At 38.6% G+C, this 17,622-nt stretch overlaps 2 protein-coding genes across 2 annotated transcripts; one reads left to right on the forward strand and one right to left on the reverse strand.

Annotated features, from left to right (window-relative positions):
- Window positions 1-1,495: 1,495 nt before the first annotated feature.
- Window positions 1,496-5,467, reverse strand: tmem208 (transmembrane protein 208). The gene is made up of 6 exons (XM_034876661.1): window positions 5,210-5,467; window positions 4,535-4,630; window positions 3,227-3,286; window positions 2,991-3,127; window positions 2,339-2,423; window positions 1,496-2,171 (listed from the first exon to the last, which is right to left on the reverse strand). The coding sequence occupies exons 1-6, from the start codon at window positions 5,213-5,215 to the stop codon at window positions 2,034-2,036; spliced, it is 522 nt and encodes a 173-aa protein (XP_034732552.1). The 5' UTR covers window positions 5,216-5,467; the 3' UTR covers window positions 1,496-2,033.
- A 258-nt stretch (window positions 5,468-5,725) lies between these two features.
- Window positions 5,726-14,576, forward strand: slc39a1 (solute carrier family 39 member 1). Its single transcript, XM_034879478.1, has 5 exons — window positions 5,726-5,736; window positions 7,663-7,846; window positions 9,139-9,269; window positions 9,888-10,193; window positions 13,211-14,576. Exons 2-5 carry the CDS (start codon window positions 7,732-7,734, stop codon window positions 13,562-13,564), a joined length of 906 nt encoding a protein of 301 aa, XP_034735369.1. The 5' UTR covers window positions 5,726-5,736; window positions 7,663-7,731; the 3' UTR covers window positions 13,565-14,576.
- The last annotated feature ends 3,046 nt before the right edge of the window (window positions 14,577-17,622 follow it).

Below are 17,622 nucleotides of genomic sequence, written 5' to 3' on the forward strand. Positions count from 1 at the left end.
CAGCCGTGGCCCGCTCGCCTGGTCATCTGAAATCGTTAGCAGTTAGCGTTAGCAGTTATGGCATGTTAGCATGTTGGCTTTAGCCAGGACCAGTCTGGATCATTATACTGGCTGTGTCTCAATTTTTTTGCAAGTAACCAACTTGAATACTCTATACAATTCAATGTGAGTCTATAAATGTGAGATAAATTAGCCTGAAGCTAATGCTTACCTGTTCAGGAGAAAAATTAGCCAACTCTGCGTCCTTTTGGGCTCTAAGCTAGGGTGACCAAACGTCCTCTTTTGCCCGGACATATCCACTTTTTACGTACTGTAAAAAGGTTTATAAATTTATGAAAATTTCCGGTTTTCACTGTTTTTCATGGTACCATTAGGCGTGTACTTGAATTGATTGGCGCTTTGCACACAACCCTACGGTACTTTGTTGCGTGACGTAATTCCCGAGAGGCTGCCTTGTGAGCGGCTCTGCGAAGCACACATAGAGGGAGCAGATCAGACAGACAGCGGAGCAGCATTGCACCCATAGAGCCATATTAACAGTCTGTGATTGCACCATATACCGTTTTACATTCTATGCATTGAACACAAAGTGCAGTTTCACAGTCGAACTGCAAAAAAAACTTTTTATGTTCTATCCCAGTCGGGACAAGTGGGAGGCGGAGTGCACCGTGTGCAAAGCTAGCACATGTTTCAGTCTAATAAAGGTGCTGGAGATCTCAAAGCTCACATGGACACCAAAAAACCTTATCTTAATACACTGAAAAGGTTTTAAGAGATATTTAGTTGAAGCTGGATTTTAAAGCTGACACAGAATAGGTAATATTTAGTACATTTCACATTTCTTTAGTTGAAAAGAGCAATTATTTTGTTACATATTTTTTTTTATTACCTAAGTTATTTTTATACCATTGAGGCATAATAAAGCATGTTCTTTAACCTCTGAGAAGTCTGTCTGAATTTGTGTTTGGAAATCAAAATATGGTCACCCTCTTATGCTGTTTCCATCTTTCAAAAACATTTCCAATATTTAGCCGGGGTTTATGTCTCTGGTCTCCGTTGATCCCGTTTGTTTGCTTGCTGCTTCCATAGCTGTACTACAGCTGTAGCGTGTTGGGTTTGCATTTCTTCAGGTTTATGTCTGAGCATCTGAACTGAACTAAGCATTTTCCCAATGTAACTATGTTACAGCTAGTTCTAGATGCTCTTATCAGAAAACATGGATACCTTTCTGACCAAACAGTCCTACTTTTAATTGATGAGGCTAAAAGTAACATGAGAATTACATTATAACCCCTTGCAGTATGTAAGGCCTAGCCATTTTTAAAAAACATGTGTTTCTTATGCGCCAAATATTTCATTTTAGGACACCAAAAGCTAAAGTTAGCCTGTGAGGACAATTGAAAATAATTTCTCAGTACTTTAAGCCATGACTGGAGGCATAACGTTAAGAAAACACACTGAAAAACCTCTTTAAACACATATGATTACCCCCACATACTGGAGTGAGATTTATTTTTATTGCAAAAAAGTTATTTTCCTATTAAAACTCGCAGACTTAATAGTACAGAAACAGCTGTGTTATAAAGGATCACAGATGAATTCTGTTCCATTAGAGACCTTTTCTGGAAAATAAAGTTGAGTAAAGATAAAAGAAATGCCATGACAAACATGGCATGAACAAGTGACTCATTTTAGCCACTATGTCGCGTGGAACATTTGATGTAAATCTGCAAGGGACAGTGAGACAGGATTGTGCAACAGCAAAAAACTCTTAAATCTCTCTATGAGGATTAATGAGATCTGGACCGTGACATTCTCTAAATAGGGAAAATTTCAGTTCATAAATTAGGGAGAAAATCGGATTACAGGAGAAAGCAGAAGGAAAACAAACATGGAAAACAAGATTCCACGCAATCAGATTTGGATGGAGTTTAACTTAATAACAAAATTTCTTTCTGAAAAACTTATGAGTTCCTCGCTATCTGTATATTAGATTCTGTGTATAAAAATACTGCTTCGTCTGCCCTGCAGCATCAGAATCTCTTTGTCTGTCTGCGCTCTTGTCTTCTCTGCTTCTTCTCATTCACTTCCTCTGATGGTGACGGGCTTTCTGCCATAAACCAGGGGCCCAGGAAGTTCACCCACAGCAGGTGGATGGCTCGGGCCGGGGCCTGACACACACAGAAACACACACACACACGCACACACACACACACACACACACACACACAGAAGACAAGATAAACTTATGAGGCATGAGAAAAGCAGAAAAAGAAAGGAATCAGGCAGGAAACTAAAGGAGTTGTCCGATAAAGTTGGACACAGAACATCCTCTTACCAGCAACCAAAGATTCCAGAAATAAGATGAGATTGTGCTGAGCACTTGAACTATGGCTGTGAGCAGGATGACGTCCTTCAAGTGCCTAAAAACAGAACAAACACACATTATAATGTTTCTGACACAGATAGTAACTTTGTACCTTTTGGCAAAGGTGTAGGTTTAGTTTTGGAAAACTGGAGAACACAATGAATTCAGGGGTTCTGCAACCTGAGAACCCCAAAAACTGTGTGGCTGGTATTTATTCACATACTAATATTTTTAGCAAGAAAATAACATATTATAATTGTGCCTTCCATAAGTTCAACAAAAAACTTAAAAATGTGGCCAGAGCTTCTGTATTATTAATGCACAAACTCTACCAAACGTTACTTTTAGTTTATCTGACAGTGAAGTGAATCTAATGTACTAATGCACTAACTTGCCATGTAATTATATCACTACAGATGCAGCCACTAAGATCTACTTCTCTTCCCGTCCCCAATAAACTCCCTCAGTCAGGGGATGAGCACAGACTGCTCTCAATACCCACCTGAGTATAAAACTGTGCATGTCCGTGTTTTTATAGTGTATGTAGACTAAAGATGGAGGTTCTCCCCAATGTATATTTAAATTTGTATTTGCGTTTTGGCATTTATCTCATCTTACTTACTCCGCCAGTCCCTGCTCCATGTTTAAGTCTATTCCTCCGTCCAGGAGACTCCCATCCTCAGCAAACACCGGCTTGGCCATGGCAGACATGGAGCGGTAGCTCCCGATATACACTGCTAATGCGAACACAAGCAGCAGCTACAGGAGGCGTTCAAGATGTTAGTGGCCAGGAAGTTAGTGGCTCGTTAGATTTGTGGTATATTGAGATTTTTAATCATCTTGATTATTTACACTCACCCATGTCCAAAATGTAGACGAACTGAAGAAAACCAAAAGATTTACGGCAGCATATATTGCCTGTGCAGGAAGAGCAGTATGTTTGAAATGGGGTTGAACGACATGCCAATATAATAAGAGCTCCATTGATTGGTCAATTACTCAATTAGCAGCTTAAATCTGCAATTATTTTAAAAATAATGATTAAATCATTTTAGCATTTTTTAAGCAAATATGTCAAACATTATCTGGTTCCAGCTTCTCAAATGTGATGATTTGCTATTTTTTGTTTTCATAATATGACGTATATGAATATCTCCAGGATTTAGACTGTGGCCTTTGACACATTTCATAGATTAAACAATTACATTATTAATAGAGAAAATACTTTGCAGGTTAATCAGTTACAAAAAATAATTGTTATTTTAAGCCCCATAGTAAAATCCATCAAAGATTTTTGTATACCAAAGTATGGATTTGTTTAATATAGCTGGTAATATTGGGCCATTGCAGGACTGAATTATGGTCATTTTTACTATATAAAAGATATATTTATCAATATCGCAACTGAAGATTACTTTTGCTATGAAAGAGGATTTTATTGATATTGCTCACTCCTAATTTGTAACTGAAAACACTGACAGGTCTACACACGGTGATTTCACATTTAAGTGTAAACATAAAATAATATGACCCACCTTAAAACATTCGGTCAAGTCTAAAATTGGATTTCGCCCACCCACCCACCCACCCACCCACCCACTCCGCTCTGCGTCAGCCGACCTGCTTGCTGCCCCCTCACAGCGAGGGAACACTTATCACTCAACAAGATCACCACTGATTGCTGTCCTGGCTCCCAAATGGTGGAATGAGCTCCCTACTGACATCAGGATGGCCGAAAGCTTATGCAGCTTCCGCAGAAGGCTAAAAACCCATCTCTTCCAACTATATATAGGGAACGATATATATTTCTTGAAGCTGCACTTTCATATGGCTATTTGTAGTTTTGCCTATTTAATGCTAATGTACTTGCACTTAGTACTTTTTGTCTGGAATTTGCAACTTCAGGGTGAAAAAAGCACTTAACTGGAAGTCGCTTTGGATAAAAGCATCAGCTAAATGACACGTAATGTAAAAAGTGAAACAATCCAGGTATGCATTGATTCAAGCAACTACAAGAACTGCTTTTGAAGAACTGAAGTTTGACAATAAGAACAATAAAGGGACAAGACATCAGTGACCCAACCTAAATGGGACCCCACCTTTTCAAGGACTGTGTGACACTTTCTTCTGACTGAAACAACCCATAAACAGTATTGAGGTTCTTACGTTAGCTCCTAGGATGACTCTGGTGTAGAACTTTAGCGTTGCCAAGTTCTCCTCATAGATCTGCTTCTTTCCCTTCGTGCCAACTTTCCCTTTGGGCTGTGGGGCAAAACACAGAATCCAGATTCAGCATTATCAGGCATTCATTTTACAGTTTCTGCTCAATAACAATAATTGAGACCAAACTTAATCTGCAAACCTGTAGAGTTGTGAAGTGTATGTGTTCTCCAATCTTAGAATTCATGAATGCAAGACCAACAAGCTAATTAGAAATAAAACCTAGATAACAATGGGGCATTCACATAACCCTGGAAATAGAATCCATCAAATCAAATTGTTCTAAGTTAACAAGAAGTTAAGGTTTTTTTTCTCTCGTAAAACAACTAACCTGGAAGAAATTTAAACTGTGTTATGCTACATTTTGACTTAACTGTGATTCAGCTTTGTCAAATATCATGGTCTTGGGGGAACACTGCCATATAAATCCTATTCTTATGTATTTATTATTCCCAACACAGACCAATTGTTAGCTTCTCCTGCAGGACAGCAGCGTCAGCTCTTATCAAAAAGTTGAAGTACATAAAGAAGCTTATCAGTCAGTATCTGTTGCAGCCATAGACTCTATATTATACATACATATACACATATTTATCTATATATACTGCCTGTTTCTCTCACCGCCATTCGCTCTCTGAGCCGCTGCTGTTGACTTCTTCCACTGCGCCTTCTTTGACATCGACCTGTGACCCACGACCGATTCTCCCCGGTATTATATTATTACTGCATCAAAGAACAAACTCAAAACTCTCGCTTATGGAAGTATGGTCTCCCTGTGGTGTGAATTCTTGTAACACATCAGCATTCGGGGTTTCTGCTTCTGATGAGGTCCACATATCCGGCGCATAAAAACGTCGTCATCATCTCTTTCTCGTGTAGCGTGCTGAAGCCATCGCGACGTGCGCAGTGCAGCGAAAGTGGCTGGTGACATTGGTGATAGGGTACCATCTGCTGGTCATAAAAACAACAACAACAACAAAAAAACATTAAATAAATACATGATCTACGTTGCCATAGGGGGAAAAACAAGTAGATAAGATGGAATTTTAATTATTTTTTATATATGAAGTTATTCGATGTATTATTAATAATTTAGAGTCTCATTCTTATTAATGCAGACTTGGAAAAACAGACACAAAGCTCTGGCTGTAGCCAACAACTTAACTCTGATACTGTGTAAGAATAATGTTATGCACGATGTTTGTTTTTTGTTTTTTACTAATGCTGTGCATCAGTTGCAAGTAAGTTAGTGAGAATAACTTTAGGATTGCCAGGTTTGAAAAACAACAACGACCTTTGATGATGTCTGTAGAGCCTAGCCTACTCCTGGTATTTGTGTAGTTTAGTGTCCCAAATTTCGTGTAATGTAACCCCATTTGTACAGGTCCTGTCCCCTGACCAGTCAGATAGCCTAACCTTAAAGGTCCCATGACATGGTGCTCTTTGGATGCTTTTACATAGACCTTAGTGGTCCTCTAATACCGTATCTGAAGTCTCTCTCCCTAAATTCCGCCTTGGTGCAGAATTACAGCCACTAGAGCCAGTCCCACAATAAGTTTTCCTCAGGACGTGCCATTTCTGAGTCTGTAGCTTTGGGAGGGGCCAAATGCCCCAAATGCTGATGTGTTACAAGAAATCGGCCATCTTGCTTGTTTGAAAGCCATGATGTTTCTCTCTCTCTCATGGGTGGGCCAAATTCTTTAGCCGGGCAAAGCAAAGAAAGGGGAAGTAACCTTGCTCCTTATGACCTCATAAGGAGCAAGATTCCAGATCGGCTCATTTTCTCAAAGGCAGAGCAGGATATCCAGGGTTCAGTTTACACCTATTGCCATTTCTAGCCACCGGGGGAACAAAGGCAGGCTGGGGGAACTCAAATTAAAGTTAAAAACACTCATAAAGGTAAATGTTCATGTCACGGGACCATAACCACATAAGGCCAAATGCCTAATCCCCAAAAATTGGCGACTCCGGGCGTGGCCATAATGGAATTTGGGACACTAAACTGCATGCAACGCCTCCTCCTGTTAACTTGTTTTGTCTTTTTAGCTTAAGTGCATCAGAAAGTCCTCTCTAATTGACCTTATGATTATTTATTTTCTGTAGATTACCCCAATGACATTTATAACGGCAGACTTGGTCAAAAGCTTGAATTAACTACGTTTATAATTGCATTTCTTCTACCCTCACTATTTCTGTAGGTGCACAGCCATGCAGTGAGCCGAGCTCAACTAGACATTGGTCTTTGAGATTTTTATTGGAAGCAACTGGGAACCTGTACAACAAAGTGCTCACACAGCAGAAAGAACACTCTATGTCATAAACAATAGTTACATATAGAAACAAGGAAAATTGATTCATGAAAGCATAGCTCTGATGTTTGTCTTTACATGTGAGATGAGTTGGTAAAAGTTCCACCAAAGATATATTCCCCATCTAAAATGTATGGTTTCAAAAATAATTCAAGGCCCATAGAGGTAAAGTATTCAATATTTCACAAAAAACAATAATTACAGAACAGTCTAAAAAATTGATTTTCATTAATTAAATTTGAGCAGCAGAACATCTCTTATACATATCTTCTTTCTTCGAAATTGTTTATCTCTACCTCAAGCAGCTACAACAGTCAAGTAAAGTAATACCGTAATGTAAAATACAATGTCAGTTTAAGAAGACATTTTACTGCAGATCGGGCGCTTTTATTTTATTATATAACTTTGTAGGCTATTACTGAAATAGGATTATGAATGCAGCACTTTTACTTTTAGTTTAACATTGTTGTATTGCTACTTTAACTTGGCTATGTAAACTATCTTTCACTTTCTTCCACCACTAACAGTAAGTACTACCAAGTTACACTGAATTACACATGTAATAAACCATAAACCGTACAGTCTATGTTCATAACATATAGGCTACGGTTTGTTGTCCCAGGTTAGCTAAAAGATTCGCTTTAGTGCGCCTGTGCAGTTTTTCGCGATGTTACGTTTAACCCTTCTCGACCACCGTAGCCGGAACGTCAGAATCAATATGGGCAGAATCTTTCCAAACATCTCTTCTGTGGCTGCTTGTCTCAGTGAAACTAATCAAATGATAGTACAGTTAGGGTTGACCCCACTCTTGAACTGATAACTGTATGCTACAAAATGGAATACCTGCTTCAGGTGAAAATAGGAGCCCTGATCGGTTTATTGCTCTTAACTCTGCTTTTTGGATTTATCCCTGCTCGAGTCAAATGGTTCAGAGACACAAACGGGACAGGTTGGTAAACGTTCATGTTATATAAGCAGCTGCCATTAGCAACTGTTGAAGTTAGCATTAGTGTTAATAAAGACATCACTGTTTTTTTATATTTCAAAGAAAGAGGTGTATTAAAGTCGCCTTTAAACTCAAATAAACAGCGTGGATTACGGCATACAAAAAAGAAACGGTTTACTTTGATTGGATTACTTATTAATTTATTACACCTATGCCGAACTAAAAAGAAAATGTCGCCGATTCATGTGCAGTTTTCATTCCTGTTCTACAATGTTTTACGATTTGCGGATAAACAATCCAATCTTTAATTGCCCGAAGTTTTAATGAAGTTTGGTGAAATGGTCACGCCTTAGATCAGTGGCAAGGACAATAACAAGAGTGTTTCCTTTTCACCAGCCGTTTGTCTAGATCTGAATCACATGTTTGAGCTGTAGGTAGTATTGTAAAGACAATGTAGCCTCACCTCACTGCTATTGATTTGATCAACTGTGATTCAAAAACCATTAACGCAGTGATAACAGAGTAGTGGTAAGTGGTCAATGATATGGTCATATATCCAAAACAACCACCACCATTATAAGCAACAACTACAAATTCTTTAGGGAATGTTATATTGTATTTTCTTAGAACAGTAACAATTGGCTTTTGGTGATCTGACACTGTTTACTAATGCTTGCACCATTACATTGGTGTGTCATTATTACTTATATCAACTTTGTTTGAGTTCATTGCTACCATTAATAAACCCCCTTTTAACCCCTGGAGTCAGCTGACAGGGATGGAGCCTGACGTCCAAAGCCTTCTTGGGACATGGTCACATTATATGTAATTGTATGTAGCAGGCAGAACTTGGCTGTCTGGGTAGTGAACTTTGGCTTTCTTAAATGGAAGTGAGAGTTTCATTTCTCTCCATTACATCCGCATATCTTTTTGTGCTTGCTGAGTCATTTGGACTACTGTGCTTTCAGAATCATGATGTGTCACATGATCTTCCAACAATTATTCCAGCTTTGGAAGGAATGCCAGGGATTTCATCCATGTCTCTAATGTAGCACAAACCCATCAGATATAGGCCAATCCAGTAAGAGTTTTTATTTAAGCAATTGATAACAACAAGCAAGACATTGTAAAATACCATCTTGAATCATCATGAATATCATGAAGACTAAAGATTTTCCACAAATAAATGCACATCAGCAGAGCAACACATATGCTTTGTTTACTCTACACTTAATGGCATCTTGTCTCTAGGAATTGTATCATTGTATGTAAGTTTATGTTCTTTCCATTTGCAGAAATCCACCGCACAGTTCTGAGTCTGATCAGCTGTTTTGCCGGAGGGGTTTTCCTGGCAGCATGTCTGCTCGACATTATTCCCGATTATCTGTCAGACATCAGCGCTGAGCTTGAAGCACGGAAGGTGGAGGTACATCCAAGTATGGACTGATTTGGACAAACTCAGGGTTTGAATAAATCATCCATTATTTTAGGCTTATATACACACTTGGGCTGCAACCAACATCTTTAAATGTTATCTACATATTTTCTTGATTTAAAATCTTTTCTGTAAATTGATTTTTAAAATAATCTATTAGTTGTTTAGTAAAGACAATTTCAGCAAGTAGCAAAAACTGCAAAGAGCACAAACTGCCTTTCTTTTTTCCAATCAGCAGTCCAAAACCCCAAAAATGTTCAATTCAAATTCAAAGCAAGTTCAAAGCAAATCCTCAAATTCAAGAAGCGGGAAATACCAAATGTGATAAACAAACAATTAATCAGTTATCAAATAAGACATAATGTATGTTGTAAATAAAGTAAGAATAGTTGCAGTTCTACAAGAATAAAACAGCCATTCCTGTTGTTATTGACAGAGCACTTTTAGATATCCTATCCTGACTGTGGGTCTTTACATACATACATACATATATACATACATACATACATACATACATACATACTGTACTGTAATCTGTTTAGAATCTGTTCTTCCTTTATCAGATTGACCCTGTATACTGATTAATCCCTCTCTGTCTGAATCAAACAGATCAGTTTCCCCGTTCCAGAGTTCATCATGGCTGCCGGCTTCTTCACGGTCCTCATACTGGAGAGGATTGTCCTGAACTGTCGGGAGATGAGAGGGTCTCAGGAGGAGAGGGCACCCCTCATACCGAACACCAACAGAAATGGACACAGCCATGGAACAGGTCCAGATCTGGAGAGCAGCGGCCACCACGTCCATGTTGACTTTCAGGCTCACTCCCCCTTTCGCTCCTTCATGCTCTTCCTCTCTCTCTCGCTCCACTCGGTTTTTGAGGGTCTTGCTATCGGACTACAGAACACAAACTCAAAGGTAAGAAGACAGAGAGTACTTGATGTTAATGGGGTCCTGTGGAGCTTTTCCATTGTGTGTATCAAGTGCATTTCCTTCCTCATAAAACATTTGTTGCTCCAATTTTAGGTTTTAAGTATTAAAAATCCCGCATTATTGACATCTAACCACCTGTGTTTAGCGTCACCTGTGACGTGAGCATGCATCCTTAACAAAACAAAAGACTAAACTAGAGGTCTAAAACTCCAAAGGGATCCTTTAAATTCACTCAGAGTTCTAGACAGTATGCAGCATTTGTTTTTTCCACTCTTGTTTTTCCTTAAGAATCAAGTTCGTATTTAAAGCTAACTCTTCCAAAGGCTGTATTATATGTTATGCACTTTGTAAACATTGGTCTTTAAAAAGTGCTGCATAAATAGAGTTGGAATCATAGTCCCTCTCTAATTGCCAGACGAAAGCAGGGTTTCAGTTTATAGCTTCAGGACGCTTCGACAGGAAGGAATCTCGCTGTCATGAGAGTCGGATCTATGTCCTCACAAGACAGCGTAAACAGTCTGCGCATAGTATCAATGTTCCCTCAGGCGTTTTCATGTGGTACTGCTGTGTGGTATCTGTTCAGTTGAAAATTTACTTCACTATTCACCATTTAGAAAAATAAACTTCAGATGATTAATTAGATTAATATAATTATAATCAGGGCTGTCCCCTCTTAGTCGATTAGTTGACTAATCTGTAGTTTTGGTCTTAGTTGACTAAGATTTCTTTAGTTGATAAGTCATTTATTATGCTTGTTCATGCTTAATTACTCATTTCCAAGAAACCTATGAGCACATTTCTGGTGAACACAATATTTAAAGTGGTGATTTTGCAGGAATAGTTGTGTAGAAACTTAGTTTAACAGATAGTTAATTAACTACATTTATATTGTGCTTCTAGTCTTAACCACCTCTCAAAGCGCAAAGCTCTGTCCATAAAATCCACAAATTGATTAGTTGACAAAATTATACAAGTGTTACTCAACTAAGAATTTCTTTAGTTGAGGACAGCCCTAATAATAATACATATGTGTGTGTGTGTGTGTGTGTGTGTGTGTGTGTGTGTGAGTGTGTTTGTGCCCGCGTGTGTGTGTATACATAAATTATAAATATAGATTAAATTAAAATCTCATTTTCAAGGAGACCTAAGTACATAAATATATTTGCAACTAGAGTGGAGCTAAAAAGTTTGGGCACCCCAGGTAAAAATTTGTATTAATGTGCATAAAGAAGCCAAAAATTGAAAAATCTCCAAAAGGCATCAAATGACAAATTAGACATTTGTGTAATATGTCACAAAAAGTTAGAATGTATTTTCATCATTTACACTTTCAAAATAACCCCAAAACAGAAATGGCGTCTGCAAAAGTTTTGGAACCCTGCAGAGTTAATATCTTGTACTGCCCCCTTTTGGCAAGTATCCCAGCTTGGAAACGCTTCTTGTAGCCAGCCAAGAGTCTTTCAATTCTTGTTTGAGGTATCTTCGCCCATTGTTCCTTCCAAAAGTCTTCCAGTTCTTTGAGATTTCTGGGCTGTCTGTCACACACTGCTCTTTTAAGGTCTCTACATAGATTTTCAATTATGTTGAGGTCAGGAGATTGTAAAGACCATGGTAAAACCTTCAGTTTACGCCTATTGATGTAATCTACCGTGGATTTTGAAGTATGTTCAGGATCATTATCAATTTGTAGAAGCCATCCTCTCTTTAACTTCAGCTTTTTCACAGATGGCATCAAGTAAGCCCCCGAAATTTGCTGAAATTTTATTGAATCCATTTTCCCTCCTGATCATGAAATGGTCCCTGTGCCACAACCCCAAAGCATGATTGATCCCCCCCATGCTTAACAGTTGGACAGAGGTTCTTTTCATTAAATTCTGTGCCCTTTCTTCTCCAAACGTACCTTTGGTAATTCCGGCCAAAAAGTTCTATTTTAACCTTATCGGTCAACAGAACTTGTTCCCACAATGCATAAGGCTTGTCTATATGTTCATTGCAAACTTCAAACGCTGAATTTTTTTGGTGAGGACGTAGAAGAGGTTTTCTTCTGATGACTCTTCCATGAAGACCAAATCTGTACAAGTATCTCTTTATAGTGGAATGGTGTACCACAACTCCACAACACCAGCCTTTAAAACAAGGAAAAGACAACACTTATTGATATTACCATTTCCAAAATCAAAGACAATATCTAGTGCAATATCACAATATATATAATATCGATATATTGTCATTTTCACCTTTTCCTCTGTGTTTACTCACAGACAAAAAGGCAACTGGAGAGGTCTACGCCTTCTAGACAAATGTCAGTTTAGCTGACCAGAGTTTACTTTGTGAATCTAGTAACTTAATACCTTGAGTGGTGGAATTTCTCGCATTGCTACAGTAACGTAGAAGTGTCGCCAGGCTGTGGTCAGTACACACAATTAAATGAACATCAGCCTGTGAGTTCATTGCAAAAGTTGCAGACTTGCCCATACAGTACAATGGGCTCAACTGAATATATTAATTAATAAGTTACCCATCTGGAAGTGAGCAAAATGGATAAATCATTGATTGCCGTAATAAAAGAATATGTTATTTTATATTTTGATATTGATTTTATTATATTGTTAATGTTAAGGACAATGAAATGAAAAGAGATTTTGTCAATGGATAAAACTACCAGACATGAGTGTCGGTTTTCGAATATGAATACCTGAAAAATTAGTGCACTTTATTGACAAAGCTTGTAAAAAAAATCTAATTTTGCTTTAAAGCAGAACTACTCTTTTATTTGCAGCATTGCCCACAATAACCTAACATTACCAGAGATATCACAACACAAAGCTACCATGGTACAAACAGTAAGGCAAAATTATCCAATGGTTGATATTAACCAGTCCTATGTACCCACTAAAATTCAACCCAGACATTCAAATCCTCAAGATTCCCTGTTGTTTGGGTTTAAATAGAAGCTGTTAAAGGAGCTAGAAATAACCATAACCCATCTTTGTTTTCTCCAGGTATTAGAGATCTGTATTGCTATACTGGTCCACAAGAGCATCATAGTGTTCAGCCTGTCTGTGAAGCTGGTCCAGAGCGCAGTTCGCCCGTTATGGGTGGCTACTTACATCGGAGTGTTTGCCATGATGTCGCCTATAGGTATCGGGATTGGCATCAGTGTGACGGAGGCTCATCTAGCGGCTGGAGCGCTCATCCAGGCCATCCTGGAGGGGCTTGCCGCGGGGACGTTTATTTACATCACCTTTCTAGAGATCCTCCCACACGAGCTCAACTCCCCTGGGAAGCAGCTTCTCAAAGTGCTCTTCATCCTGCTGGGCTTCAGCGTCATGGCATCTCTGACGTTTCTGGGCTGAGACTGAGAACAGACTGTACATCAGCCGTCAGTACGGGACCTGGACACTTTGTGGCAACTTCTGTGCCTCACACAAACGTGTGTACAGAAAGACAAACTGCCTTTATCAGAAAAAAAAGACGAAGGTTTCCAACCACCCACCTCTGGAGTTTTAAATGTCAAAGGGAACGGAACAGATGTCACTGTTTTATTGCTTTCATTATACTTTTAAAACCATTTTTGTATATAGAATTTCTTTTTAAGAGGATTTTATGTAAAGAGAAACCACTTACTGCAATGCTAAGTTTATGAAAGACTAAGAGAAGCACAGTGGAAGTAAGTGTCATATCACTGAGTCCCCTCATTTGTCACTGGCCTTGCTTTGGACCTGCAAACAAAACAGAGCATCTGACCTTTGACACTGTCAAGGAAATCATTGAAAACAAAGTGCCATGTTGTATGTAAATGATACCTTGTAATTAATCAATTCACAGTATATGACGTTTTAGATTTAGTTTGCAGCATCAGGCTGCTTTCACTTGTCATTGCAAACTACCTGGAATAGCAACATTTCAAACGTGTTTTTTTCCAGTAAACTAGTGTATATGTACTGTATATGTAAACTGTGCTGTATGCCAAAATACTGTTTGCACTTTTCCAATAAAGAAGCATGGATAACCTCCACAAACAAATAAGGCTAAAATGTACAGCACACTATTTGAAAAAGCGGATCCCTATTATTTACATTATGTTGGCTCACTTAAGTCCATTCAGTTTTGCCACTCTGCCATTTTAACTTTCACAATGTACAGGTCTTTTAGTGCTCTATTTTGATTGGACAACATGAAGCGTTTAATATCAGCACAAAAAGAAGTGCAAGATAAAGAATTAACTCTGCAAACGGATACCTATGGTATTTCACAAGCGCACATGCTTGTATGTGTCGAGAAATCAAACCTAGCAGGACACCACACTACACCACATTGGGTACATTATTTCCCTGTTAGTAGAGTAAGTGAAAAACAAGATATTTTCTAAACACAAACTCCAGCATGTCTGTTCTTTCAGCCTGCTTACACAGTCAATAAGTATATTAAGTCCAATTATTGTAAACTGTCTATTGTTTAGTCACGCTTCCCGTTTTAGTCATGTGAAAGTCCAATGGTCGAACAAAGAGTAGGAAGTTGGAAGGTATGTATAAGTTTATCCTTATACAGCAAAAAAGAAGTTGTGTAAATGCAATTAAATGTGGAAAGTTTCAAATTTCCTTTTTTTTCTTCCATTAAAAGTAATCTGATCAAGACTAATGAAACGTGTAAAAATAACTTGTTTGTACAGTTCATAGGCATCAACTGTTTTTTTTGTATGCAAGTCTATCTTACTCTGTGCCTTACGATTGTTAATCTCATGAGAAAAACAATGTTGATGTTTGTTGTTTAAACTTGATCAAATTAAAGTTAAAAGAGGAGTCTGGCAAGTTGTTTGTCATGTGTTAAGTTTGCTTTTACTCATGGTGCATTCACGTGCTCCTCGAGTGGTCAACTTTCCCAGATTTGTAAGTACTCCCTTCGACTTGTGTTCTCGAGATTGAGGCTGTAATGTGAAAACCATGCTTTACAGATCTGAGTTTCTCTTCCTCTACTTTGAATCCAGCGAAAGCTTGACGTAAATTACAGTATTATATAATAATATCTAACGGCTGTTGAACATTTCTGATGAGGGCTTGTGGGAGGTTTGAAGTCATGTGGGATAATGGGACAGCAGATAACTAGTGCCACTAGGTGGGAGTGTTGGTCCTCTGATAGCCTCCAATATTGAGGGCAGAATTTCACAGGAACATGGAATACTTGGGATTACTTATAAAATAATTTCACAAGATATAACTAACTATACTAAAGCTATATTATAACTAATGTAATTTTTAAAGACGCTCAGTTAATTTGCCTTTTTCACAGAAGACATTTTGACATATACCTGTGTGAAAAGCACAGGTGGAAATGAGACATTTGGAGCCATCGTTAATGTTATTATTAACACATATCCATGTGATTTTACGTCTCTCTCTCTCAGTCTTTAGTGTTTTCAGGCTTCTGAAAACTCAGAGTGGGAAAACTCAGCACAACTATTGTAATGATAAAGTAATTTAAATGTACGTGTTTGTTTCTGTTCCAACCAGGAATGCTTATCTATCATGAACATGCCTGTATAGCCTACTGCACTAATAAAAACCTCAAATTATACCATTATTATGACTATTTTAAACAGTAGAATAATTCATTACGTGGATGAAAATTACATTTGCATTCACGCCAGCCTATTTGTTGGCTTGCAGGGTGTAATGATTGGCAGGAATCCTTCACATCAAAGCTTAACTGTATATCAGAGACCTGTGTGGCCACAGCACTGTTAACCCCTGTTTGTTTTTGCGAGGGAATAGGAGGTTATTCATGAGCGTCCACTAATGAGCGCTGCTGATGGAGGAACAACAGCGCAGTACAGTAAGTCTGCCAGTTCTGGATCACAGAGGCCTCAGTGTGTGGAGGAGGGGACCCAGCAGAGCCTCCAGCTTCGTGGATGTTTCCTCTGTTCACCCACGGCTCATTAAGCTCTTCTATCAGCTCAGCGTTGGCACCAAACTGTATTCTCCCCTTTTGCTCTCTCAGACATGATGCAGATTGCACCCTAAGCCTACACAAGCTCTGCTCTTTCATGCTTTATTCTCAGGATGCACAATGTCAAGAGGCAAGAGAAAAATATGCACAACATGTTTGATTATTTAAAACTTTTACATAAACAATGATTAGAATAATGCACAAAACAGGGCAACTCTTTATTTATTATAGGATAAGATATCTCTTTAAAAAAGGGTCGGAAAAAGGTTAAAGGAAGGTTTTGGGAAATCTCACTCTCTGAAGATTTCATGGCCATTAAACATGAAGATAGGCCTAGGAGACAGTTAGGTTAGCTTAGCATAGCATAAAGACTAGGAGTGAAATCTTTCAACTCCAAGCCAAGAGATAATTTAGCACATAATAATTCCCATGAACTGTTGTCATGCAGTTAATTTTTTGTACTGATTAAACAAGATATAACGATATAACCATCCATCCATCTTCATCTGTTTATCCGGTATCGGGTCGCGGGGGCAGCAGCTCCAGCAGGGGACCCCAAACTTCCCTTTCCCGAGCCACATCAACCAGCTCTGACTGGGGGATCCCGAGGAGTTCCCAGGCCAGTTTGGAGATATACTGTAATCTCTCCTAGTCTAACCTAGTCCTTGGTCTTCCCCAAGGCCTCCTCCCAACAGTATAATGTATTTATCTGTGAGCTTTAAAGGTGCTAATAGGCAAATCTTTTTATCTTTGGACGAGCTAGGCTAGCTGTTTCCCAATCCCCCATAAACTAACTAACGCCTGGCTTGGTGTCCAAATCTAAAACATATAAAAAATAACAAATCCAACTGGAAATAGAAAGGCTAAAGCCACAATGAAATTAAAAGGTAAACGTAAAAGAAACCACAAAGTGGTGCTACAAGAAACGTTAAGAGAGTCAATGGGATTCATCCTCTGGTGAATGTGAATGCCAAAAAATGCATGAGACATGTCAGCCCGGACCAAAGTTGCTGACCAACCGTCCAATAAAAAAAAAAAAACTTACAATCATTCACTTCTGTAACTAACAAGAAGTTGGAGGCAATGAGGGTGGAAATTGAAACAGGACCAACTATCATCAAGCTCTAAAAAATAAAGGCAAACCTGATTGTATTCTACATTACTGTAATAGACGACTGGCACCAGAAGAGAGGCAAGTTGTCTGATGTTGTGCAATCATGGATGAGTAATCCATAATCTGGGTCACAAAACAAAGTAGTTCCCTCTGATGAGGATTCCAAAGAATGTGCACAGTATCAAGCTTGAATCCCACCTTTCATGTCACATGTCCGGAGTTAAATTTCCAGTCTGAAGAGGAATGTATGAAACAGCAGGGTCGAAAAAACATGCAAATTCTCCTATGTCATACAATATGATGTTAATCCAAAAAATAGCAGTTCGTGGAGCTGGAATCTGCACATTAATGAAA

The sequence above is a fragment of the Etheostoma cragini genome, chromosome 1 (assembly GCF_013103735.1).
Source record: "Etheostoma cragini isolate CJK2018 chromosome 1, CSU_Ecrag_1.0, whole genome shotgun sequence".
Lineage (NCBI taxonomy): Eukaryota > Metazoa > Chordata > Actinopteri > Perciformes > Percidae > Etheostoma > Etheostoma cragini.

Excerpts from the sequence above, each read along its gene's own strand:
- tmem208 (XM_034876661.1), bottom strand. Across the intron at positions 3,287-4,534 it reads GAGTCATCCTAGGAGCTAAC|GCAATATATGCTGCCGTAAA; the intron begins GTAAGAACCTCA and ends CTTCCTGCACAG. Across the intron at positions 2,172-2,338 it reads TCTGGAATCTTTGGTTGCTG|GCCCCGGCCCGAGCCATCCA; the intron begins GTAAGAGGATGT and ends TGTGTGTGTCAG.
- slc39a1 (XM_034879478.1), top strand. The coding sequence starts at position 7,732 with ATGGAATACCTGCTTCAGGTGAAAATAGGAGCCCTGATCGGTTTATTG. Across the intron at positions 9,270-9,887 it reads TTGAAGCACGGAAGGTGGAG|ATCAGTTTCCCCGTTCCAGA; the intron begins GTACATCCAAGT and ends TGAATCAAACAG. Across the intron at positions 10,194-13,210 it reads TACAGAACACAAACTCAAAG|GTATTAGAGATCTGTATTGC; the intron begins GTAAGAAGACAG and ends TGTTTTCTCCAG.